Source organism: Eublepharis macularius, chromosome 14 (genome assembly GCF_028583425.1).
Source record: "Eublepharis macularius isolate TG4126 chromosome 14, MPM_Emac_v1.0, whole genome shotgun sequence".
In the NCBI taxonomy this organism is placed as follows: Eukaryota; Metazoa; Chordata; class Lepidosauria; order Squamata; family Eublepharidae; genus Eublepharis; species Eublepharis macularius.
Genome location: NC_072803.1, coordinates 14,100,355 through 14,127,515, shown reverse-complemented (window position 1 = coordinate 14,127,515; position 27,161 = coordinate 14,100,355). Strand labels below are relative to the sequence as shown.

The 27,161-nt window shown below is 45.9% G+C and overlaps 1 protein-coding gene across 2 annotated transcripts in view; it reads right to left on the bottom strand.

The window, feature by feature from the left end:
- The window catches only part of SNX19 (sorting nexin 19), a 47,382-nt gene that overhangs the window by 5,146 nt on the left and 15,075 nt on the right, over positions 1-27,161 (bottom strand). For both annotated transcript variants that reach the window (XM_054998550.1, XM_054998551.1), the window contains exons 8-9: positions 26,919-27,048; positions 112-296 (exon numbers count right to left, since the gene is read on the bottom strand). In XM_054998550.1, the coding sequence (XP_054854525.1) occupies positions 112-296; positions 26,919-27,048 (315 nt within the window). The remainder of the gene's footprint in view (positions 1-111; positions 297-26,918; positions 27,049-27,161) is intronic.

Sequence of the window (27,161 nt, the reverse complement as noted above, 5' to 3'; positions counted from 1 at the left end):
CACCTCGGGAAGTTATTCCCCCCCCCCCGATGTAGGCTAGCCAATTAGCCTTGTTGGACTCTAAGAGCATATGCCGTTCATTGTGCTCATTTCACTAAGTGGGCAACTCACCAGGCAAGATCCCCATGAGAATCTGCAGGGCCTGCTTTTCTGCCTCTGCCTTCTGTTCTTCTGTCCTGAGCGGTTTGGGAGCCCTCGGCAGGATTCCCCCGGGCCATATTGACTCCTGAAGCAACCTGAGGTACTGGACCCAGCGCTGAGTGCAAGTCAGATTATCGACTTGCACTTCTAACCACCTGTTACAAGGGGGGAAATACAGAGATTTTGGATGATTCTTTACGGTGCCGCTTTCAAACTTGAATGTTTTACAATAGCAGATACCCAGAAAAAGTCAACAAGCTAAAAATAAATGGACCCAAACACAGTAGGCTGCATTTGGGGTCCTTGAGAAATGGCTATTTTTATACCAGCAAAAAATATCTCAGCGATGAATGTAAAAAGAAAGCCAACCCGCGGCTGAACCATGACCTGGACTTCCAAAGAGAATCTGACCCTGCTGGACCCAAGCAATTTTGAACCAGACAGCATAAAAGGAGAGAAAGCAGAAGCGAGGGGTGTCAGCTTCCTTTTTGGAAACGCATAACTTTTGCATGCCGTCATGTCTTTGAAGCACAGGCTGCCAGAGGAATGAAATTGTGGCTAAAAAAGAGCATCTTAATACCAGAGCTTGTGACAATGGGAGGCCAAGGTTAAGTGAAGGAGTCCAGCAAGAAGTAGTGAGCAACTTGAGGAATCCGAGCTGGGATATCCTGTACCTCAACTCCGCCTGATATGTTAACAACCTTATGACCAAGGGGAAAGCCAATGTAGAGAGTCAGCATGGTTAAAATTATTGCACTAGGATCTGGGTAAACCAGAGTACATGCTCATTATAACCTCTCCAGGTCGAAGCCCGGCTCTGGAAGGCAGCTCCAACCCATTTCCATTCCTCACTGCCCTCTGGTTGCGACCCAATACAGTTTTAGACTGGAGATATGAAATTGACTAAGCCTTCTGGGAGGCAAAGATGAAATTAACAAACCCTCTGAGGAGTGATCTCCACCAGCTCTGTCTTTTAAAACTACACTTCCCGGGTAACATTGCATCTCCCTACATTTGATAAGCATGTGTCAAGGCATCTCGTGTAGAAAGGCTCTAAGCAAGACCTCTTGAGATTTAATGGCCTGCATAGCTCTTTATCCCTCTCTAGAACAAATGATACAAAATAAGATCTCCCCCCACTCCCATTTTCATAACATATTTGGGCCACAGAATTCAGCTTTTCTGGTAGAGAATTCTAATTTTATTTTTTACCCGAGAACACATGGTGCCCAAATCTATTATAGTGCCTGTCATTTTACCTACTGGCTATCTTTAAATATGTTGTATGTACCAAATCTCTTGCCTTCACAAGAAAATAAAGAGTCCTGCTGGATCAAATCAGTGGTCCATCTAGTCCAACACGGGTTCACACAGTTGCCAACCTATTGCCTTGAAGAGCCAAAAAACTGGGCACAGATGCCCAGGCCTTTCCCTGATGCTTTCTCCACCCTGGTACTCAGGAATTTGCTATCTCTGAAAATGGAAGTTCCCTTTACTCACCATGGCCAGTAACCACTGATGCACCATGAATCTGTCCAATCCCCCCTTAAAGCCATTTTTGCTTGTGGCCATCCCTCGTGACATCTCTGTGGATGCCACAGTTCCCTGGCACTAGGATTGCTGCCTTTCCTCTCCTGCTAGAAAAATCTGGACCCAGAAGCCTGCAGAGCCAACTAACATTTGCCGAGCAAGTTGCTAAATCATACGCGAGGGAGAGAACAAAAATTAAACCACCAATAAATCAGGAACTATGAAGCACTCCAAGCCCTTTTCAAGAGCTGGCCAAGAATAGAAGAAAGCATCTCCATATTTTACTGGAAATGTTCCTCTTGCCTACCCTGTAAAAGTTTACAATGGTATAAACCATGAACAATGTGTTCTCTACCCCTGGCTGTACGAATGCATGATGAAGTGTTTGTTTAGCAGAGCTGCAATCCTTCCTGACCCTGGAGCAATAGGAAAGTGAACTCTTAAGGCCAACTATGCCAGTTTACATTGGATTTAGGGAATACAAATTTGAGGATGAGGTCCTGACTCCTTTTAAAACATCAGGTACTCAGAGAAACTCGATAAAAAGAGGCAGATTAACAGTGTGTGGGAGGGTGGGAGGTGGGGAGCTCTCACTTTCATGCCCTCATTGTGAGCTTCCTGGACATGGTAGTGGTTGGACCCAGGACTGGGTCGAGACCGGGGCTCTGCTTATGATCTTGTGGACTAGTTTCAATAAACTCAGTGTGAAAAAATGGGCAGGTCTTTAGAACACAGACGGTACATATTTACTAACTAAGTAGTGTGGTTAGACAATGTTGGGATCACAATGAACCACCACCACCCCCTGCCCAAATTGGCACTGGAGCAGGAGCAATATACGTGGGCTGTAAACAACTCCAAGGCAGGGTGCTTCTTGAAGGATTTTTCACATCTTTTAAAGATAAAAGTGGACTTCATGAAAATTTGGCACGATGTTAGACACAACTATGACTATGGCAGCTGAAAGCATGCTCTGGTTGGAACGACAAAAAAACTCTGAGTGACCCATGCACTGATTCGGGGACGGTGGAAACAGACATCTGAATAGCACAGAATATAACAGAGCTACCCCACCGCAGGTTTAAACACATACCCAATATTTAGCATATGGGACAACACATCTGGCCAGTGGACAACCTGGCTCTGCTAACTAAAAAAAACATAAGAGGCATCCTCAATGCTGTAATTAATCTCTAGGGATCTATGTGATCACAAGAAAGGGAATAATATCAATCCCTACCTAGCCAATTCTAACCCTGAGGAATGGATTACAGACAGCAGGCCCATTACTCTATCATACAGTTCTAGAGGGGTACAGCAGCCTGCCTGGAGGCCAGCTTGCAAATGATCCTGACATTCAAGCCGTTTCCTTTCTGCAAAGGCCAAAAGCAACCAAGAATTAAGTCAAAGTTAACACCATCAATCTCAAACTCGACATTCAGGAACAACATTGCGGCTCGCATCACTCTATGTTCATATTTTATTTGTTCAAACCTCTGACCGCAAAACAGAAGTGAAGGGGACTGTTTCAATAATTCAAATTGACCAAGTAATTCATATTAAAACAAGATGATGAAACATTCACCATCTAAGCATAACAGACTTTGTTCAACGTTCCGCCTGGCCATGTTTAGCCATCACGATAAGCAACGGCGGAATCTCTCATCTATCATGAGAATGAGTGTGGAGTAGTGGTTGGAGTAGCATCTGGGGATCAACAGTGCAATCCTGAACAGAGTGACACCCTTTGAAGCCCAGTGACTTCCATGGACTTAGAAGGGTGTAACTGTGTTCAGGACTGCACTGCAAACTTAATTTCTGCCATGAACCCTGCTAGGTGACTTTTGCCAGTCACTTTCTTGCAGTCTCACCAACCTCACAGGGTTGTTACAAGTAGTGCTGTGCGCTTTGGGTTTCCGATTCGAGTTGTTAATCCGAATCAGGCCCGATTCAGAATGATTCAGTATTTCTGAATCAGCCCCAGTATTGTTGTAGTGAGTAACTCACTACAATCCCCTCCTCCCCTCTCCCATCAGGTAAAAAAAGGCAGCGGGAAGCTTGAAAGCAGCACTTTTCTTGCTGTTTGCAAACAGTAAGAAAAGCGCTGCAGCTGCTGCCGCTCTACCCAAAGCTTTCCGAAGCAGCTTAAATACCCAAATCCCGAAGCAGCTTGCCACTTGCTTCGGGATTCGGGTTTTTCCTAATCTTTTCCTCCGATAAACCCGAAGTGGGGAAACCGAATCTTTTTTGGGTGCACACCCCTAGTTGTAAGCATAAAACGGGAAAGGAAGAATGATGTATGTTGCCCTGAGCTCCATGGAGGAAGGGCAGGATGAAAATAAGCCAGGTTAATAGAGCCTGCCAAGTGGGTCTGCAAGGATAACTGCTAAAATTTGAAATATGTCGAAAGAGGGTGGGCAATAACGTAAAGCCTTCTTGGTTCTAAACCCCACTACTCTAAAAATCTCTTACCAAGAGGACCTGTCCAAGTTTATATATTTTTGGAATACAAAGTAAAAGGACACCCAAATTACTCATATATATTTCTAGCAGGGCTATTCTTATGCCCTATTTGATGGATTAGGAAATGGACGTTGTATTTTAAGTGAGTGACGCAGGCTTTCGTCTTGCTGTTCAACAGTTGTTTATGGACTTCTTTAATTTCTTCATTTTTTAAAAGACTCCAAGAGCTCCTTGGATGAGGTGGGATAATGCACCCAATAAACCTTATGTGGGATTGAGTTCAATCTTGCAGGACAGTTTGCGGAACTCAGGAGGGTCAGATCTGATTGAGAAGGCCCACATACAAACCTTCTAGTAAAGATTTAAAAGTCTGGAAATTTGGAAATTATGGAATGTGTGTGTCTTTTTCTGTTTTCTTCATTTCCAGAAAAAAATAAAGAAACTTTGGAGGAAATTTAAATATATTCAATACTGAGAGAGAGAAAGGGAGAGCGAGAGAGCAATCCCCAGGAGGCCTGCACAGGCCTACTTTCCTATCAAACCTAAACTTATTTTAACAACATAAACCTGCATCACATATAACTTAAAGCATATAAAATTGCACTACTTGGCATATTTATGGGATTTAAAAGGACAAATGGTTTATTTTCTACAACCAAAGTGCAAATAGAACTGGTGGGAGGCCTGAGGGGTGGGGACAAGGAAGCATGCATGTGACATCATGATATCACTGACATCAATACGTCACTTCCATTCCATCCGCGATTCCCAGAGCTACTCGTTGTCGCTTGCAGGTAGTACCCGGAGGTGATGTAATAATGCTAGCAACACCACCGTTTTCTTTTTCTTCCACTGATGCTTTGAGCAGTGGCGGGCAACAGCATTTTTCGGCAGGAGTTCAATGTCATGTGCAGTGATCATCGTTGCACTCCTTCCTGCTCCTCGACAGCATCCTCCTCCTGTCCCTTCTCTGCCTCCATCTACTGCTCTTTCTCTGTATCACTCTTTGTCACCCTAGATGCCTCCACAGTTTGTCTTGCTGCCCTACATTGCTGCTACTCCTCTAGCCGCTCTACCAAATCCTCTCGCTGTCAATGTCACCTAGGTGGTTGGCACATATGATATGTGTGCCTTTCCATGCTGCTCAGCATTCATACAGTGTTGTTGCAAAAGGAGGTGGTGGCGTGGCCTCACTTTCCACACCTGATGCACCCACTTTGCTTACAGGCTTACTGGAACTGCTTGAAAGACCTGCACTGGTAGCACACCTGTGGCTGACCTTGATAGCAAGTCGTGTACAGGGGACTGCCAAATGGATGATGCATTGCATGTGGAATGCCTGCATCGAGTCAGCTCCATATCTGAGCTTCAGGCAGTCCTGTGCCAGTCCTTGTGAAGAGAATGATGATTTTCACCTCCCATTGATAGAGGAGGATGCGCTTATAGGCATCCAAAAACATTGGGCAGAATTGTACGGCTCACACGACGTCCTGAAAGAATCCCTTGTACTCTTCATAGATATGGAACAGAATGTCAGTCTTGAAACTCTCTGGTGGCTGAATCACCCCCTCGACCTCCCAGGGTGTACAGTCCAATGTTCCAGTGAAGTATTCAGTTTTCAAGTACGTACAGCGGTTAAAGTTGCACTGCACACCCACATACCAGAAGAGCATTGTGATTTCCATGACTATGTACCCCTTTCTGTTGGGATCCGGTGAACTGTATTGGATAGAATGTTAGACTAGGATCCTGGGATTCCTTGGTTTCGAATCCCCACTTCTACCATGGAAGCTCAGTGGGTGACCTTGAATCCACTACATCTTCTCAGCCTGACAAGGTTGTTGTAGTGAGAAAATGGAGGAGGGAAGAAATGATTTCCTAGGCTGCTTTGAGCTGGGGAGAAAAGTGGGGTATAAATGCATCTCTCCCACAAGTACTGATGCCGACAGTCATCATTCAAGGACACAGTTGCTGGTATGGAATCGTGCGAGTGGATGGGCTCATCGTTCACAGGCACATAGGTGCTCCCGCTGCTCGCTGTTTCCACACAGGACAATGCCTACATGATTCCGCACCTGCTGCAGAGTCACGGATGTTGGTTTGAAGAAACACTCAGCTACAGCTCTTACGCTGGATAATTGGACTTGGGAGGTCACTGTCTTGGCATCTGTGTGATACACTTGAATTTTTGCCTTCACGTATTGATTGCTCTGCTCATGGATTGATGAACTTTACCAGCTGGACTTGTGTGCATATTGATGAACTTTACCAGCTGGATTGGAGTGACTATTGATTAATCTCATTGTTATATTCTTGCACAATATTAGCACTTTGCACTTTCAAAAAATATAAAATAATTTTAAAAATTTCTTAAAGAGATTGTGGAACCTTGTAGTTCCTATACACGGGAATATTTTGTCGTTCTTAGTTTATGTATCCGGTGGTGCCCATGCAAGGTTAGGCTTGAGTCACGGACGTTGGCTGACAACAGTGGGGTTGTATTAGTGCTGCTATTGTCTTAGTTGCCCCCATTGTGTCCGCTACTGTTGTTCCTGTTCTCCTTGTCGCCAGTGCCAGAGTCTTTACTGTTGTACCCTGCACTGGCTGAGACGGTGGCAGTGGCAGCATCAGTGTTGCTGCTGCCACTGTCGCTACTGCTTTTGCTGCTGTTACGGTTTCTTCTGCCCCCTTTTAGCCTTTCTGATTGTTCTGCTGCCCTGGCTGCTGACCTTGCAGTCGAACAGTAAATAACTACCTACCACACACTGTACACGGTTTTGTATTTGCTTTAAGAGTCAAAAACCTTTTTCACTGGTTCAAAATACACCTGAAGAAAAAAGTCACTCGAAATGCTTGCATTTTTTTTTAGAGGCCACCTTTTTTTTCTCCCGAGCCTGCCACCTGAACCCGTTTTCTGCACAGCTACAACCATCCTTCCTCCATCTTTTTTTTATTCTTGGCTGAACACAACGGAGGAGGAGCAAGTGTTAACTGTTGGGAGGAGGCAGATTAGACCCTGGGGCCTGTCGCTGCTGCTACCACAAGGAGTAAGTAACATCAAATGCTGAAAAGTAAAGCCATCATTTGTGAAAAGCATGAGCTTTCGAGAGCCACAGCTCTCTTCGTCCGATGCATCTGATGAAGAGAGCTGTGGCTCTTGAAAGCTTATGATACAATAAAGTTGGTTAGTCTTAAAGGTGCTAGTGGACTTTTTACTATTTTGCTACTACAGACTAACATGGCTAACTCCTCTGGATCTATGGCTACTAGGCTGTCTTTAGAAAAACTATCCCTCTGCTGTCGTTTCATCAACAATACTAACGCCCCCCCCCCCCATGACCCAACAGACACACCTCTGGCCAGTATGTGAAGTTGATATGCCAATGTGAGTAACACAGTCCAACAGGAACACATCTCAGCTGGAAGAAGGGTAATGACGCATCTGTTCTTGTACTTAGTGGAGAGAATCCCTCCTTGCCCAGAATGTTATAGCTTCTGTAATAAAGCAAAGAAAGAACCTGGCTGCCATGGCTGAAGGGTTACATCTGCCACTGCACAGCAGCCAGGCCCTCTCCAAGAGGCTAAAGTAGTGACGTCTTTGGCTCGCAGTTGTCGGAAGATCCAGCTGAAAATCTCCAGGTGTTTGGGAGGCACCAAGAGTCATAGCAACTTAATGTGTCGGGCCAGGAGCTCAGGTTTCCTCTCTTTCCTCTGATCCCTGGAAGAGCTGGAGCGCAGAGGAGGAAAATAAGGCTTCTCTTTCAGAATCCCTGACATGCCCCAGTTCAAGGTTGTCCAGTAGCAGAAGCTGGGATAGATCATTCTTTCTGCCCAGGATCGACTTGACAAACCAGTAATCTGAGTTGGCATGAAGCAACTTTGTATGTTCGATACAGAAGTCCAAGTTCAAGAAAATCTACAATGTGCACATTCCATCATATGTTCTCATCATGCTGACTGGGGGCACATGTTCATATGTTTCCAATCATGTATTGTGCAGGATTTTTATACCACGTTTGCCACTGATCTACACTCTACACAAAATGAGGTAGCTGGGTTTTTGATTGGAGCGTTTTACAATGTTCACCTATGCTACGAAATTCCCTTTACGTGGAAGAGTAGTTACTTGCATGCATTTTACACAGGGAAGCATTTAAAAAAGCATCTTGCCTCCAGCCTGGATAGCCCAGGTGAGCCTGATCTGGTCAGATCTCAGAAGCAAAGCAGGGTTGGCCTTGGTTAGTAATTGGAGACCTTCAACAAAGACCAGGGTTGCAGAGGCAGGCAATGTCAAATTACCCCTCTTAGTCTCTTGCCACAAGAACCCCACCAGGGATCATCATAAGTCAGCTCTGACTTGAGGGCATTCTCTTTCACCTCTCCAGCAGTCCAGAATTTTACATCTTGGTAAATCAGTTGCAACCACTCAGGAAGCTACTGCTATTCTAGGGCAATCTCTGCTCAGGAACACGATCAGTAAGATAAGGCATAGTTACACAACGTATCAATTACAAACCAGATTTCTATGGTTCCCCACAAGGAAATCCTGGGAACTGTAGTTTGTTGCGGGTGCTGAGAAATCACTGGCACAAATCATTCTCTAGCCCCAAACAGTCAGTAAAGGTGCAAACAGATGTGACAAAGTTGACATATCTGTATTCTTCTAACAAATACAAACTGCAGGCCCACACACTCGCAGTTTTCCCCAAGGCCTTTCAGGGGAGGAAAAGGATATTCAGCCCTTAGTCTTCCATTTAGGTTCACTGTCTGGTACTGTTTCAGGTGGCTAGCCATACTGGTCTGTAGTAGAAGAGCAAGATTCAGGTCCAGTAGCACCTTAACAACTAGATTTCCAGGGTATGAGCTTTTGAGATTCAGAACTCCTCCCCACTTCGGTCTTAGTATTTTGAAGGAGAAAAGATGTGCCATTTAAATATGTGTTTTTCCTTTCGAATGCTGATTAGAGAGTATGGAGCAGCCCAGTACCAAATAGTAAACCTTTCCCTTCTTCCCTGCACGGCCCAAGGCAAACTGAGGCTGTATGACTCTGGAAAAAAGATGCATTTGGTCAGAGATGCATAGTCTTTTTCAAAGTCTCTTTGAACCTTAAGATCGTCAGGGGAGAGGGACAGACGTCATTAAACCTGATTGTGCCTGTGATTTAGATCTGCCCGTGCAGTACCAGAGTATTTCCACTGACTGCAAAGGAGCCAACAGAAAGGAGGCCAGGCAGGGGCAGTCTTTGCAGCTGGATGCTCAGTGCTCCAGAGGGTCCTGGCAGAAAGATGACTGACTCACCTGCCTGAGGCATCTGTTCTAGGCAGGCACTGTGGTGGCAGGAGCAGGTGCCCGAAGAAAGGCGTCCAGTTACAACCCAGCTGCACAGGCAAGTTCCCAGGTAGGTGGCTCAGAGATGCCAGGCAGCATTTCACAGCTGTAGCACTTTATAAACCCACACGAGGACCACAGAAACCGCCAAGGGCCCTTCAAGTTAGCCAACTCTGTTGGCATGAAAATGCTACAGGCTCTTTGCAGCCAAGCTCAGAGTGCAAAGGGGCCTCATTTCCTGGCTGGACCCACAGCAGCCTTTTCAAGTTGCTTCCCCCCCCCCCCCTGTAAATGAAGGAGGGAAAAAAAAATAAAATTGTTCCGGCATACGTATGAAAAGGGACCTTGCTCCTGGGATGCATTCCAAGACACGGCCACTCAGTCATCACTTTGGGGAGATAATCCATTTGCACTCTCCATGCCATTCATAGTATGACAAGTCTCTAATGAGACCCTTGCCTCTTAGGGACATGTTGGTTTTAGGTCTGACTTTGGAAAGAGCGAGTGGCACATCTGTTCTAGCACAGCAGCCAAAAGACTGAGGCACACAATCTCAGATTAGAAATACGTTTCTGCCCAAAACTCACTCAGCAAGCCTCTCTCTCTCTCAGCCATCTGCAACATGACGATAACAATTATGACCACCTTTGCAGGGTTGTTATAAGGATTACAACAAAGACTATACATATAAAAAGCACTGCGGACATTTTGAAAAACAGAAAGCAGGATCTCTTGTGGGTTTTTTTTGGGGGGGGGGAGTTCTTTCCCCTTCCTCTCCTGCCCCTAATATTTGTGCTACTGCAACTGCTTAAGAGTTAGTAGAATTTCTTGGCCAGTAAATATTTTTTTCCAGGAAGGGTATTTGGCTCAAGTGCAGGGAGAAATGGGATATTAATATTTTATATCTTAAGTTTCATTTTTAAAAGGGGGGAGGGAATGCAGCACACGTTTTTCCATTATGACCCAAAGTTAGGATTGCCAGGTCCACCGGAGCCCAACCCAGCGGATCAGGGGTTCTTGGGGGGGGGGGTGCATGCAGGGGGAACTTCCCAGCACGACAAGGAAGAGCTCCGGATTGCATGGGAGAATACTCCCGAGATCCTGGTCCCATTTCCCATACTTGCCCCTCCATCGGCCAGGTAAGTGGTGGTGGTGGTGGGGATGCAGACTGGGAGCCGGGTATCCCCTGCTCCCACCAAGGGACTGGCAATCTTGCCCAATGTCCATTTCTTGTGCATTTAAGAGACTGTAGACCTTACTGGTCAGACCAGAAACCTTCTGAGACGCTTGCCTGTGAATTCACTGCACAGGCATAGGTACAGCTGAACAAACATAGCAAGCCCTACACACATACATGGATATACACTGTACATATGACTGGGAATGATGAAGAAAGTACATGGTTGCATTTAACCTTGTGCTAATGACTTAAGGACCATAAGATTTCACCACTATGTTGCCTTCCGTACTACCTGGAGTCTTAAATATGTGCTCCTATGAGCTATTTGTGCTTCATGTGGTCTAATGTCAGCCCTAGAATTGCTTGTGTCCCATTTCAGCATTTCTTCAACTCTGTATTGGATTCTTACTAATGCTACGTCTTTGTAAACTTGCGTTTATTTACCCTATGGCATTGTTTATGGAAATGTCCTCGAAACTGACTGTATTAATCTCACACTGTGTAATCCAGCTTGAGTCTGAGTGAAAAAGGCGGACTATATATGACATTAATAATGATGATGATGATGATGAAATGAGCATGTAGATTTAGTAGCTTTTGGGACACCCAGCTATGAAAGAGCAATCCTAGATTCTCCCATAATGAAGTGCCACAAATCAAGCCTAACCAAACAATATGGCAGGCAGCTTGGTAGGTTTCTGAGGTGTAAGAACAGGCACAGTATTTGTTGTTCATGAGCACAGCTCTGGTGTTTTTGCTTCATTTAAGGTGAAGGAACAACCTCCTCTCTTCCTTCCCCTCTTGCTCCAGTGCAAAAGGCCTCCTGACCCTGCTCTCATTCAACACAGACCAGCAGGCCTGCCTTTCCCAGCACAGAGTCCCTGGGTTGAGAGCTAATTAAACTGGCCACGCAGCTTGGCTTTATAAGAAAAAAATAAAATGAGATGACACCTCTTCGTGCCCCCAAGCAATCTGAGACTCGGCAAGGAGTTGCGAGTGTGAAACCTAACTGGGTGGAGAAGCAGCTACGGCAATTTAATGGTTGTCGTGGTGACTGGGAGCCCAATTGTCCACAGAGAATTTACCTCAGTGGGGAACGACCTCCATCACGGCAAGGCCAAAAAATGGATTACAGAGGGGCTGGGAATGAACAGCTGCAGGGAAAAGGTCCTGAAAACAGAGCGGGGTGGGGGAAGAATTTGGGGTGGAAAGATACACAGGATAACTGACTTCCCTCCCCTCTGACTCAAGCCTTCGTATAAAACGAGTCTTCTGGGCACCATTTTAATTATAGAGCAAGGACAGCATTGTCCCAAGTGTAAGAAAAAGATGAGAACCACTCAGGTGGAAGAGATGGAGGGACATGGAGTGTCTGGGAAGTTTAACCAACACTATATTAGACCAGTTGTAGTTTCACAGACCTTTTAGGTAAGTGGGACAGATGGAACAACATAACACAAAATTGGTGTGGCTTCCCATTAGAAGTGGGCAGGGTGTCATCAGCTGACACAGGATGGCTGGAAGAGACATGATCCTGAAGCGAAGCAGATCTGGCTGTGGTCAGTGCTTGGACAGCCATACCCTACGCAGAGCTGGCAGTATGTGCCAGCATGCAGTACCAGTACCTCTTTCCGCAGTACTGGCTCCTCTTTTGGCAGGTGGGCTTGCTCCCCAAACCGGCAAACATCACGAGTACTAAGATCTCTCTCTCTCTCTCTCTCTCTCTCTCTCTCTCTCTCTCTCTCTCTCTCTCTCTCTCTTTTAGAAAAGAAGCCCTGCTCCTACATATACCACCTCAAGAAAAACAGGAGATACATGAGGGGGGAAATGATCTGACGGTAAGTTACATGACTAAGTTGAACTCCTTGTTGGATTCAGCTAATGTGGACACAGAAGCTAAATCTTTACTGGAGTTCCCTAAGGTCTTAGTTCCAAGGTCCTTTACAGACTTGAGCCCTAACAATGGCATGGCTTCTGTGCCCCAGGGAAGTGTCCTCTTAAAGGAGATGCCATAGCTCAGTGGCAGAAGGTATGCAGAAGGGCTCCAGTTCAACTTTTAGTAAGTCCAGTCTGATAAAAAAAAATGTCTGGGTAGCAGAGCTGTCTTCCTGTAATGTTGGAGAGCTGCTGCTAGTCAGAGCAGGCTGTACCAAGCTAGGTGGATCAGTGGTCTAAGTATCAAACACAAGGAGGACTAGCCTAAGACACAAAAATGAAAACGAAACCATTCGTTTCAAATATCCGTATATGAAGGCACCTTGCTCACTCGCTACAAGGCTGTTTTCATAATATGGTGGAAATAGCCAGAAACCACTGCTCCACAAGGTCACCGTGTCCCCACCGTCACCCACAGGCAGTAGTTGGAGCTCCAGGTTGATGAAAATGACGCTATCTCAGTTCTCATCGAAGCTCTCAGAAAGCAGGGTATGCACTCTCAGAAAGCAGGGTATGCTATGGTTTTCGGCAAGGTTTTTTTTCAGGGGGAATGCGGGGGAACGGAGTTCCGGAACCTCTTGAAAATGGTCACATGGCTGGTGGCCCCGCCCCCTGATCTCCAGACAGGGGGGAGTTGAGATTGCCCTCCGCGAAGCTGAGTGGCGTGGAGGGCAATCTCAACTACCCTCTGTCTGGAGATCAGGGGGCGGGGCCACCAGCCATGTGACCATTTCCTCCGCGGGCAACCCACTGAGTTCCACCACCTCTTTCCCCAGAAAAAAAGCCCTGGTTTTCAGGTGCAGGAGAGAATTGTGGGAAGGAAATAAGCATGAAGCATATGGGGAGGGGATGCAAGAAGGGAGCCGCTGCTTCTTTATTCTCCTGTGGTGATTTGCGGCCTGCTGCTACACCATTACCCTTTTCCTTCTTTCCTTGAGCATCTCAGCGGTGTGTAATTTTGCATTTGGACAGAACATTTGTCCTTGCGCTGGTGGCAGACCTGAACAAATGGTTCTCACTGAGTTGCCAATTTCCTGCAGAAAGTATGCCCAAGACTCAATAAAAGTGAGCCATAAAACGGTAATGTAAAAATGCACTTAATTATTACAAGCAATACAACTGGCCTGATTTATTAGACCACATAAATCAAAACTGTCATTTGGATAAATCTGCATAATTTTACTGCACCTGCAGTAAACACTTTGGCTGTCCACATCTTGGAATTCTCATTTTCTGATTTAAAGGTAGCAAGTGTCTCTGGATGGAGGAACTATCCATTTGGTACTAGGTGACTTCGTTTTTCTGTACTAGATATAATTTTCCCTTTTCACATTAAATTTGCAGAGCTTCAACGCGGGACTGTCTGATTTATGAGCTAAGTAGCACAATGCTTACAGGGCACAAGATGGTAAAACACAAAACACTGAGAAACTGAGAAAACCTTCAACAATCATGTACTTCCATGCACACTCACTTTGCAGTCTTGTAACCTGCCCCTCTACCCCAGAAGCAAGGCTGCTTGGCTCGATCAGACCAAGGTCCATCTAATGGTTGAGAGGGGGGTGATCAGTTTAAAGATCTCAGCACTTAGGTCCTGGGGAAAGACCTTTCCCTCCTAAGGACAAGGAATAAGCACTGCCAGTCAAAAGCAGACAATGCAAAGGAGATAGCAGAACACTCTGCCTTGGGGTAAGAGCTTTATATCTTCTTAATCCATTATTTTGTTTAGTGAGGGTAGAGCCTGGTTCAATTCAGAATCAGTTTAGCATTTATTTATTTATTTTATTTGACTTATATCCTGCCCTCCCCATGAATGGGCTCAGGGCGGCTCACATCATCAATAAGACACAATACATTAATAATCAACTTTCAAAACACACTTAAAACTTACACTAAAATACTCCAGGACCAGGCACCATTATACATAGGCTACTTTAGATACTGATAAAAGGCCTGTATAGGTCATAGCTGTGGGCAGAACTAGGATTGCCAGGCCCCCTCGATCTCCCAGCAGGAGATTGAGACCTGGCTCTTACCTGGAGGGGGGTGGTGCGCGCGCGCGCTCCTGCAAGCATGATGATGTCACTGCTGGGAAGTGACATCACCACGCAGCCTGTTTGGGCGTGGATTGGGCCCGTTTTAGGCCCCTGTGGAGCGCGGGGAGCGTTCCTGCGCTCCGCAGGGGCCCACAACAGGCCCAATCTGCGCCAAAACGGGCCCGATCCACGCCAAAATAGGTGCGCATCGGGCCCGTTTTGGCATGGATTGGGCCCGTTGTGGGCCCCTGTGGAGCGCAGGAACGCTCCTGCGCTCCACAGGGGCCCCCATCCAGGCCAAAATAGGCCTGATCCTGGCGGTTGCTGTGCGCAGGGGCGTGCGGCACCGCAGGGGGCCTGCATGGAAGGTGTGCGCGCCCCCACTGGCCAGGTAGGGAGGGGCGGGGGTGACAGGGTGTCTGGCAGCCCTAGGCAGAACGCATAGCCAAGGGCAATCATAGAAGAGGTGGTATCTTAGATGGAGTAAGGGGGGACACCCGCAGGTCATCAACCAAAGGCCTGGCGGAACATCTCAATTTTACAGGCCCTGTGGAACTGTAGTAGGTCCTGCAGGGCCCGGATCTCCAGTGGGAGAGCGTTCCACCAGGCTGGGGCCAGGGCAGAAAAAGCCCTGGCTCTGGTGGAGGCCAGACAGATGTCCCTTGGGCCGGGGACCACTAGGAGCTTCTTTGGTGAGTGTTGGGTTCCCTGACTTCCCTGGTTTTTCAAGAGTACTCTCCCAGCTTGCAGTAATGTGAAACTTACACTGAAATCCTAAGCAGAATTACTCACATCTAAGCCCAATGAATTCAATGGACTTAGACTGGAGTAACTCTACTTAGGATCAGTGTTGAATTTCAGTTTCACTTGCCCCTCACTCATCTCACATTGCCAGCTACAGAAGAGGCCTGCGGGAAATTCAAACACCCTCCTCTCCATTTCCGTTCAAGACTCTAGGGAACAAGAAATAGCTTTAGATCTAGATGAGGAATGAAACCACAGAAAATATTTGTGAAGAATGAGACCACGGTGGTGGAAAGTGTCGTCAAGTCACAGCTAACTTATGGCAACCTTGTAGGGTTTTCAAAGCCAGAGACATTCAGAGATGGTTTGCCATTACCTGCCTCTGGGCAGCAACCCTGGACTTCCTTGGTGGTCTCCCATCCAACTACTGACCAAGGCCAGCCCTGCTTAGGTTCTGAGACTGGGCTAGGCTGGGCCATCCGGGTCAGGGCAATGAGACAATCAACTGATCCAAACAGAAAAGAAAAACAGAAAACAATAAGATATTTCACTGAGAGTAAACATTGCAAATGACTTCTGCACATGCACTTGGGCTTTTGACTGAGCACGCATAGAATTAACTTCAGGGGGTTTAGAATCTTTGGGGAATATGGACTTTGCATTGCGATACAGTATTATACACTGGAGAAATCCAGATAATTATGAACACTGGAAAACAGAACACTAAAAGCAGGACATGGAGCTCAAGATTTCCACCCCTTACTTGCATGCACTAAGCATCTGGAAGCCAAAATATTCATAGTTCTCGACTGATCAATCCTTCAAGAGTTTATCTAATTTATAGGGCCATTTAAACCTTCTGACTATTAACTTCAAGAAAGCAAATAAAAATAATCTTGTGCGTTTGAAAACTTTCGTAAGAAAACGATGTTAGTTTTTAGCTGTCGCAACACCAAGATAAACTCTTGTTGTCCGATTGGCCCCAAAGCACAAGCAACACAAACAGCTGTAATAACTTACCCTAGTGCACCAACGAAACAGCACGCAAGGCCAGTGCCTGGAAATCCCTTGCAATGCAGTAAGCTCTTGGGCCCACCTCTGTACTGCATGTACAGTCTTGAGGGTCCCCCCCCCCCGCCCCCAAATCTTCTGCAATATTACAAAAAAGAATTGGGTGCACCTTTCGTGTTTTGCAGAATAGCAAATTTCTTGCACTTGACCCTGCTCCAGCTATGCAATCCCAGTTTCCTTCCCCCTACACAAATGGAGTGCAAAGCAATTTCTCTGAGTGGTCCATTCTGCAAGCCCTGCTCAGTTCTGAATACAATTTAAACCGCACCGAGATCATGGGATGCTTAGCTGGGAAAGTGTTCTACCAGCCAAGTCAACGTCTGGGAGGTGGTTAGAAGGGGAGTGTGAGCCACTAGTTACTGCCTAAAGTTGGCAAGTAGAATACAGCGGCAACGTATCTGAAAGGCTTAAGTTGTGGCTTCGTTTGGATACCTCACAAGTTAGCCCATTTGTTTTGAATGACGACACATTCAGGAGGAACAGAAACTGGCTAGCAGCACCCTCTTGTGCCTACAAGTGATAATATCCCTGGCCAGTTGAAACTGATAAGAGAAGGGCTTGACAGAATTTTTGAGACAGATTGCCAGTTGATCTTCGCATTTACTGCTGCTTCAGCCATAAATGGCAAGACATTGGAGAACTTTTATAAAATAACATTATTAATGGCCCCTTACACCACATAGATTAAACTGGATTGATCATGCTAACCAATACATGTTGTTGGAAATATGGTTCAAAAAAGAGAAGATTTTAAGCATATATTTTAGCATTGCCCGAAAGCCATGAAATTATGGGAGAAGGTGCTTAGTGAACTCTATTGAATGAAGGGATATGACATTCCAAATGATCTAAGTTGTCTCTTGCTCGGAATTCTCCCTGATTATATTCAGAGAATATAGATCTTTTAACAGAAGCAAAAATGTTACCAAGCACAGAAATGGAAAAAAAAATTCAGTTTGAACAGTAAATCTTGCATTAAAAAAAATCCGGCATAGTAAAACCATTTAAATTAAATGAATTAGGTTGACAGATGGCAGGGCTTTTACTGACTTCCAGCTTCTCAGAGATCTGGAAACCTTTTTGTAAATGACGGCAAAAAAAGAATTACATTCCAATTTTGAGCTATTTAACTACACAATTTATTTGTCAAACAGCTAACTGAATTTCAATGAGCTGTATGCGTTGTTGAGGGATGTAAGTGTTCTGAATAAGTACTGTTTAAGGAGTTAGAGGTCTGATGAATTGTGATTATTGTTACTGTTGTTTTTCTTATAATGCACAATTTTTTTTAAAAAAATGAAACATTAAAAAAGGAAATCAAAGACTGCACTCATCTGTTTGTTATTAATAGATAGAAATTTAGCTTGCAGGCTCTATCCCTTCTCTTCTTTACACAGAGAATAACTGAAGGCTTCCTGGTTTCAGAAGTTTTGGATCACATTCCAACATAGCACCGTGTCCAAAAGCAGCCAACTTGGTCAAACCGTTTTGACCCCAGAGACAGGGATTCTAAACCCCAAGTTTAGATCCTATGACCGTGTTCCCCTAGTGCTCTGCCTGGGGTGCAGCACAGTACACTTCCCTTGCCACTGGTTTGTGCAAAATCAGTAGTTTTCAATGAGCCTTCAGCAAACATAGTACTAGCTGCAGAGGAGTCGTGCTGTGCCGCGGCTGGAGCAAAGTGCATGCAGAATACGGTCACAGGAACCAAGCCTTGGTTTAGAACGAGGGTCTGTTTTTGCATCAAGGGCCACCTAGGCTCTTTTCGCTGGGGATTCAGTTCCACACTGACAAGTGCCAGGGCGCAAAACCTGCCTTGAAGTTACATGCATTACCTACCGAGGTGCAAAGCCAGGATCAGTTTTGCCAGCATCTCTGCCAGCATTACATCACACAAGGTGTTGGCAACACAGGCGCTAAGGACACAGGAGCTCAGGTCAACTGGACAGCCTTCCACTGCTGACCTTCACTTTATGAAAACAATGGCAGCTAACGTCCAGTTGGGCACACATGAACACATTTGATTTTTTTTTACTTCTTTTATACCTTCACCTTTCTCCCCAATGGCAACCCACATTCTCCCATTCTGCATTTTATCCTCACAACAATATTATGAGGTAGGCAAGACTGAGAGCATGTGACTGGCCCAAGGTCACTCAGCAAGCTTGGATGGCAGAGTGGGGATTCGAACCTGGGTCTCCCAGATCCTGGCAGAGTGCAGATGCCCAATCAGTAACACCTCCCATGATATGACTTGCATCATTTTCCTCTCCTCCAACTGATCCTTACAACAACCCTGTGAAGTAGGTTAAGCTGACTGACTGGCCCCAGAGCACCCTGCAAGCTTTCATGAGCAAAGTGGGGATTGGAACCCAGGTCTCTGCTCTGATTTCTGGCTGGTTGATTTCTACTTTTGGTGTATCCTGGATACCTGGACTGGCAGCAGCTCTCTAGGATCTCAGGTGCAGGTCTTACCCATCGCCTATTACATGATCCTTTTAACAAGAGATGTCAGGGACTGAGCCTGGTCCTTCCTGCATGTAAAAGAGATACTCTCCCATTGAGCCACAGCCCATAGCGACTGACTACAAGAAGATATAACTACCTACAAAAAAGATGCATCTGTTTTGCACAATAAGAGGGGGAAGTTCCAAGCAAGCTGCAGTTACTAGGAACTTTTACTGGATATACCGCTGCTATATCTGATTAAAGAATTTTTGACTTGGGGTGGAGCAATTTGCAACACTTAATTCCATGTCTGTCATGCCAAAGTACTGGAAGGAATCTGAGAAGACAGACAGACCCAAAGGAAAGGCTAGAAGATGCCCAGCTACTAGCCAAGTGAAGGATGTTTCTCGTTTATTTTAAATCCTGCTTTGGAACTTGACACCCACCCTTGCTCTCGGTGTGTGCCCAAATTTTCCCTTTCAACACATTGAAGATCTTCTGAGCTGCCCCCCACACCCGGCTGCTGGGCATGAAACCTGCTCAGGTTTCCAAGTGCAGACAGCCAGGATGTGACGAGACGTCCTCTCTCTTTATCTTTGGATTAACAGCTTGTATATGGCATGGATCTCAAATGATACTCGGGAAGGAGGCTGGTGAGGTGGACTGACAAGATGAGCTTAGAAAAGAAAGCTGGTTTGCCTGCAGGAGAAGCACTGCGGGCCAACTGAATCAAAGGAAAGGGAAATTAAATTAAAACGAGGGATTGGAGTGGGTGGTCAACAAACTATCAATTGTAATCTGACTTACATGAGAAATATAGACATCCTCCGATCTGGAAAAGTTTTCGGCCCTAAACTTATTGATGACTATTGTCCTCTACTGCAACAGAAGGTAACACAAAGGCTCTAGAAATGATTGTGGCAATTGCCAGTACTTTCTACACAGCACAGCACAGGGCTGAGCAGGCCCACTTGGACTTCTGCTCATCACTGAACAAGGTTCTAGCCCTCATTGTCCATACCCCTGCATACATTCCTTTCCCTTCTGTACATCCAAGCCACCCTCTTACAGAGTGTACCATGCTGTCCGCCACACTTGGATCCCACCCTCCTCCATGGACCTCAGGTCCCCTCTACCACTTTATCCTCCCAAGAACTCTGTAAGGTCAGTTCAATGGACAGTGTGTCACTGGCCCAGAGGCATTCTGGTGAGCAGGGGACTGAGCCTGAGTCTTCCCAGTCCAACCACCACGCCACTCTGGTTCTCAAGAAGATGTAAGAGGGATCCCATTTTTTGCAAGAGAGGGGCAAACGTCTCACCCACTAACTCTTCCCTGCTGTTCAATTTCAGCAAAAGCCTCTTAGAAAGTGGGAGAGTGGCTATGACTTTGCATGCAGAAGGTCCAGTTCCTATCCTTGGCATCTCCAGCTTAAAAGACAGGAGGTGCCAGAAAAGACCTGGTGGAGGCCCTGGAGATCTGCTGCCAGTTAATGAGTTAGATGGACCAGTAGCAGCATCATATATTCACCTGAAGGACCACCTATTTCCTTATGAACCTCCCTGACCACTACGTTCAACTTCAGAGGCCCTACTTTGGGTGCCCCCACTTTCTGAGATAGGCAGCTGGTGACCTGGGAAAGGGCCTTCTTCGTCACGGCACCAAACCTCTCCGGAACTCTCTACCCATGGAGATTCATCTGTCCCCTTCTGTTGCCATTTCCCCTCTGGGATTCCTCCTTAGCGCCCAATATTTTTAACTGTTTTAATTGTTGTTTTTATGTCTCTGTATGTTTTTATCTGTGGCTTAATGATGTGTTACTGTTCTTGTTCTGGTTGAATAGTTTTAAAATGTGATTTTATTGTGCACATTTTAACTTGTGGTGGCCCTTATAAGAGAAAAAGGTAGGATATAAATTTTGTTAAATAAATAAAACAAATGTCCTAAAATGGTTGCAATGCCTGGAGTCAGCAATCACGGCGGGGCCAGAGGAGAATTCCTCGGGGGGCTGAACTGGTCCTCAAGGTTCTTCCATAAGCATGCTAAGGTCAATCGGACCAGACTCCAGCATGTCTAAATAATACTATGATAAGATTCTTCAAAAACAGGCTCAACTTCTTTCCTGGAGCTCCTGTAGGATTTTATTTTTTCCAGGAAGTCTATTTTAAGTTTTGTGTTTGCTGGAGTGGTCACCACATAGGAGGGCTGGGGGAAATTTGCCAAGGGATGCAGACGAGCCCCTTCGCACGGCTCTGCCAAGTGGTGTCGTATTTCTCACGGACTTACACATTCTCCTCTCCCCTCCTCCTGCCAAATCACAACTTGTCTGTTTTATCGGATGGGGCTGTTGGCTGTTCCCTTGGGTCCCATGTGGCTGTCTCGAGATCTTGAATTCTGGGGGTCCCATTTCAGTCCTGGTCAAATCTGAGGTCTACCTTGAAACTCACCTTCTTTGATTCTTAGAACATCCTTTTCTCTTGATGCTCATGTGCGCTGGGATCAGCTGGATGAGTGTACCCCGTCCTTTGGACTCAGCAGTATCCGCGACCAAAGAGAACACCTTGAGCCAAGAGACATCAGCAGACCACGCACCACATGCTCTGGCTGCTGGACCTGTATTTTAAATCATTTTTCTGACTCACCAGCTCAAAGAAAAGGGCCGCGATGCTTGAGACACTCAACCTCCTCTCACCTGATGCCATCAAAGGCCATTAATAGGATGGCCCTGCCCTCTTTCCAAACAGAGCTATCCAAAAGGTCCTGAACCCTTATCACTAACAGCCACAAGCGGCCCTACTATGTGAATCAAAAAAGGTGTACAATGGGGACAACCAAGGTTAAGATACCAGTTTTTGTTTTCACAGGGGGAGAGGAGGGGTGTATAAAACAAAAACAAACATTGGGGTAAAATCCTGTTCAAAACGCTGTATATACAGACATAAAAAGTACTGCCGAACAAACTTGGAGTTCCAGCAACGTACGGGACTGCTCTAGCAACTCAAGTGCAGTGCAAAAACCTGGTAGAAGAGGGAGGGAAGACCATGTGGTGTTATGGCAAGTGGAAAGAAGCAAGGGGACAAGTGGGAAGCAAATGAGGGGGTGGGATTTCCCCTCCTGTGCAAGTTCTCATAAGTCCCCTTCATCTTCCTTCAGACTTACAAGACTGAAATGTCTTCCTCACGTCAATGGAAAGGTGTATTCCATAAATTGATGGGTAAGGAGAAGAGTCTTTCAGAGCAACCCTAAGCACAGTTACTCCGGTCTAAGCCCACTGAAATCAATAGGTTTAGACTGGGGTAACTCTGCTTAGAATTGCTCTGTTAATCTATAGACACATTTTGCACATATCAGTTGTAACGTTTAGCACATTTGATCTCTCTTGAAATAAAAAGTTGCCCCAACAGAGTAGACTGCATTTCTTATTCTTATTTTTTTTAAAGCTTTATGTTAATGCAAGTCTGTGATTGACAGATGTCTTCTCAGAATAAGTGTTCCTGAAGGACAGGGTGCTTCTTCTGAGATGGTGCTTGCTAGAATACAAGTATATGTCATCTAAAAAGAAAGCTCCCCCCTCCCCTTAAGACCCTCTGCTTTGCTCATATGTACATGGATGCAAGCTGAGCCACCAGTGCTGAGTAATGGGGAGAAAACTGTGAGGATAAACCCCACAGAAATTTGTGAGTGTGCAACTCCCATTGCAGGCTCTGAACGGTCCACACAACCTCCACCTCTTGTCATAGCGACTTAGCAAAAAGAAGACGGACTTGGCCGAAAGAGAAGCGTTGACAGATCGAGTTAAAAAAGGAGGCCACCCAAGCTGGAATCTTTTCTTGGCTCCCGATGATCTCATCTCTTGGCTGGCACTCCCACCCGACGATCAGGCCTCAAAAAAAGGTTCATTCTGTGTTACATAACGAGACAGGCCTGCCGCCTTGAATACAGCCCTACTGGCCCTTTCTGAGCAATACCCTTTTCCAGTCCTGTCCTTTCTCCTAGCTGTTGCCACAATAGTGCTTAAGTTCTCACCAGATATTCATATGACTTTAACACCTGAAGGAGTGGGGACTTTAGCTAGCCTTAACATACCACTCGTTCAAAGTACAGGCAGAAGACAATTCACTCTGGTTCTGTAAAGCAACTCATGAATTCACAGCTTGCTTCCCATTTCTTAATCCAAGGGGAACTCCAGCTCTCATTCTATCGACGCATACCTGGAGTATGGTAAGCCATTCGGGAGGCCTTACTTCAAAAAGGATGCGGACAAATTGCAAAGGGTGTAGAGGAGAGCAACCAGGATGATCCAGGGGCCTGGAGACCAAGCCCTACGAGGAAAGACTGAGGGACCTGGGAATGTTCAGTTTGGAGAAGTGGAAGTTGAGGGGGGACACGGTTGCTCTCTTTAAGTATTTAGAAGGCTGTCACTTAGGGGAGGGGAGGGAGCTGTTCCTGTTGGCAACAGAGGATAGGACACGAAACAATGGATTTAAACTACAGGAGGGAAGGTACCGGCTGGGCATTAGGAAAAAACTTCTTCGCATTACGAGTAGTTCAGCAGTAGAACTGGCTGCCTAGGGATGGAGTGGGTTCCCCCTCACCGGCAGTCTTCAAGAAGTGGCTGGATGGATACTTGTTGGAGATGTTTTAGGCAGTTCCTGAATTGGGCGGCAAGTTAGACTAGATGGTCTGTAAGGCCCCTTCCAACTCTATGATTCTATAAAGCTGGCTTATACTGAATCAGACAGCTGATCCTTCAAAGCCAGTACTGTCTACTCAGATTGGCAGCGACTCTCCAGGAATTTGGGTGGTAGTCTTTCCTATCACCAACTACCTTAACTTTTTATCTGGAGATGGCGGAGACTGAACCTGGGGCCTTCTGCATGGCAAGTGGATGCTCTACCACTGAGACACGGCTCTTTCCCAATCCCCATTCCCTCCCCATCCGTGTTGACTTCACTGCATTCCCCTCAGCATCTGCATGCTGTTGCAATGCAGTCTAGGAACAATTTTAATCACGTGAACTTCTGTTTCTGCAAAGTTGCATGAAGCGGGACATAAAATCAGCAAGATCCAGTTCCAATAGCACCTGAAAGACCAACTAGATTTCCAAGGTATGAGCTTTCGAGAGTCAAAAAATCTCATTTCTCAGCATATTCCAAGGACACATTTAGTGGCAGAAGTAGGTCTCTGCCAAACAGAGGTGGCCAAGGAAGCAGTCCATTTGCAACAATATCAGTGGCATTGCTAAGTGTGTTCAGCATGTATGAAATCCTTTTCTCCATGTTGCTTTCCCCTGATTCCCCCTAAATGGACATAAATCTGAAAAACAGACGAAAGGTGAAAACTAGTATATTTGAGGGTTGGACTAAATGACCCTGGAGGTCCCTTCCAACCCTATGATTCTATATTTAGCATTCCCCCTTCTGTAGCATATCAGCTTCTGACCCAGCTGTTTGGCAGCTGAATAGCAGAGACCCAGATCTACCACTGACGTCCTAGTTCCTGCATATAAGGATCCTGCCTGGATGGTTCTGCAGCCCTGTTGGGAGCCTAAGTCAGTCAGGCAGTTAATCTGTGGCTGCTTCTCTTGTAGAAAATACCCAGTCCGCATGACAGCGCCCCAGACTATCAGGGCCCAGCATATTAGCAAGCGATGACATTCCGCTGAAAGGCCTCGTGCCCGCGAGCTTCTCTCTCAAGGGTATCAGTTTCCAGCTCGGTCACTCTGCTTTTAAAAGCCCATTTCAGAAACTGCCATTACAGGTCCTGCCTCCACTTTCCCCAGCCCAGTTTTCTTTAAAAAGAAACCGGCTTTCCAGCAGCTGCCAGTACCTCCTTGACAAACCTCGTCCGCAGCAGCTCAGATAAACCAGACCTCTTAACAAGCCGCCTTTTGTCCCCAGGCACTGTCCTTGGGGTTGTCTGCCATAAGAGAGGGGAGAAAAATGCTTCCAAAACCCAGATCGATAGTTTCACCATCCAGAGCCAGAGAGGAGTACAGATTTTTAATTTGTGGACGGCTTCAGAAATGCCTGGGTTGATTTATTGGCAAGGGTAAATTTTGACTGGGGGAGGCGGCTGCAAATTGAAGGGCAACTGGCTTAGGTTTGGAGGCTATTTTGGTTCTGGTGTGCTACTGGAGTTGGGACCCAAAAGAGAAAGTGGCGAAGGGCGTTCACTTCCCCCTACGTGCAATTGCTTTTATCTATTAAATGCATGCTAATCTTCAACACCATGTCACATGTTAAAAAAGGCTCGTCTATTTAAAGTTTTGGGCATGGGCAAACGTATTTAATTTTAAGTTGATTAATGGTAGATGATTACTCCAGTGGGTTTTTTTTTTTAATTAGCTGAAACCCCTACCAACTACCAGGCTCCTACACTACCTAGATATCTAAAGATGGGTAGCTGTGTTAGTCTGTCTGGAGCAGTAGAAAACAGCAAGAGTCCAGTAGTACCTAGATATTTATTGTATTTTTATCCTACCCTTCCCTTAAGGAGTTCACAGCAGCATACGAAGATCACCTCCTCCTCCTCCATTCCATCGTGAGTATTGCAAGATGTGCTTAAACGTGGCTTAAAACAAAACAAGAGTGTCTTTAAACAATTCTATAAGGGTCTGCTCAGCAACCGGCACAGACGACTCACATTAAAAAAGAACGAATTCAACTCTAACTCATGCACACTACACCACAACAGAATTAGAGCGGACACACATTCGTAGTTGGTTAAGCTCTGCAACACTAATCTCCTGGATCTAAATATGTTTATATACCATCCTTCCTCCACAGAGCACTGGGCAGCAAACACAGACGACCTCCCATTGCTCATCACAACAATCCCTCAAGGTAGGCTAGGCTGAGAGTTTGTGAATAGTTGAGAATCTGCAGTGAGTTCTGCAGCTGAGCAAAGATTTAAAGTCCAGTCCAAAAGCAGTCACTCAATCCCAGCAGCAGGGCTCGGAACAGGCATCACAGAAATATTCTAAAAATAAACGCACACTCTAACCTTCATACATTTTATTGCCAAGAAACCCAGACGAAGGAGCAAAAGTCCCCATTCTATTTGTCGCAAGGAAGCTAAGCCACTCAAATGCCACTCTGCCATTTAAATCCAGAATTTCAACCAAGGAGATCGGCTCTAAAGCTGCTTTCAGACACAAAGGATAATGCACTTTCAATGAACTTTAGTAATCATTTGCCAGTGGATTTTCCTGTTCTGCACAGATCATTAAAGGGCATTGAAAGTCCTTTATCCAACATGTGTGAAAGCATCCAAACCCCACCTGGGGTGAGACTGGTTGGCCAAAGTATACCTGACCTTGGGAATCAGGTCCCCCAAACGTGTCATTGGAGAAGAAGGTAGATGAGCCACAACACTGGGGAAGGCATTTTAGCTCTATACGCCTAGTGCTGTTTTCTTGATTACAGCAGTTCCTCTTCCCCCCAAGCTGCTTTAAGTCAGGTGGAAAAAAGACAGGCTAAATGCCTGTCTTTTTAAATTCCTACCAGGGCTAAAAGCAGAGAGTCTGTAGTGTAGTGTTTGATTGGCCAAATGGGGGCAAAGAGTAAACACCACTGCCCTAGTACAATCTATCCCTCCACCACGGCTGGTTTTTGAGGCTAAATTATACACTAAGGACCCAGTCATGGATCTTTGGCATCACATGTAGTTTAATTACAAGGAAGATGCAGAAAAATATGGAGGTATCCACCAGAACATAGGAGACTCCAGAACAGCTGCAGGAAAACCTTAGAGCATGCCTACAAACTCCTCTTTGAAACACCATGCAAGATACAAAAATCCCTGCACGTGTCTTGTTGGAAAAAGTGCTAAAAGCAAGACAGGGATCAGGTAGCCAGGATTTCCAGGCTTGTCTCCTGAATGCAAAAATACCACTCGCCATTTGCTCTCATTGGGCCCCAAAAGATACAATCCCTTTGGGATGGAGATCTGCAAATAAATAAAAGCAAAATCCACCCAGGACTGATGGTTCCTTCTTCAGCCAAGTCAAACCCTCTTCTTGAAGCCGATGATACGGCCTTACCTTTGGATCAGAGTCCCGAAGAGCAAGTGGAGGACTTTCTGCATGTTCTCCGTGCACAGCCAGCTCCAATGATCCATCATGATCAGGCGAAGGAGGTCCAGGGCAATGTCTGCCAGCGGAGTCTCCGATTCTGTCGAGGCAAGGGGGCACAGATGAGGAGATAAATGGTGGTTTGGGACACGGACCTTCTGGGCTCGCCTGAGAAATTCCGAGGGCTGCTGAAGCTTTCTGAAGCTAGGGAGA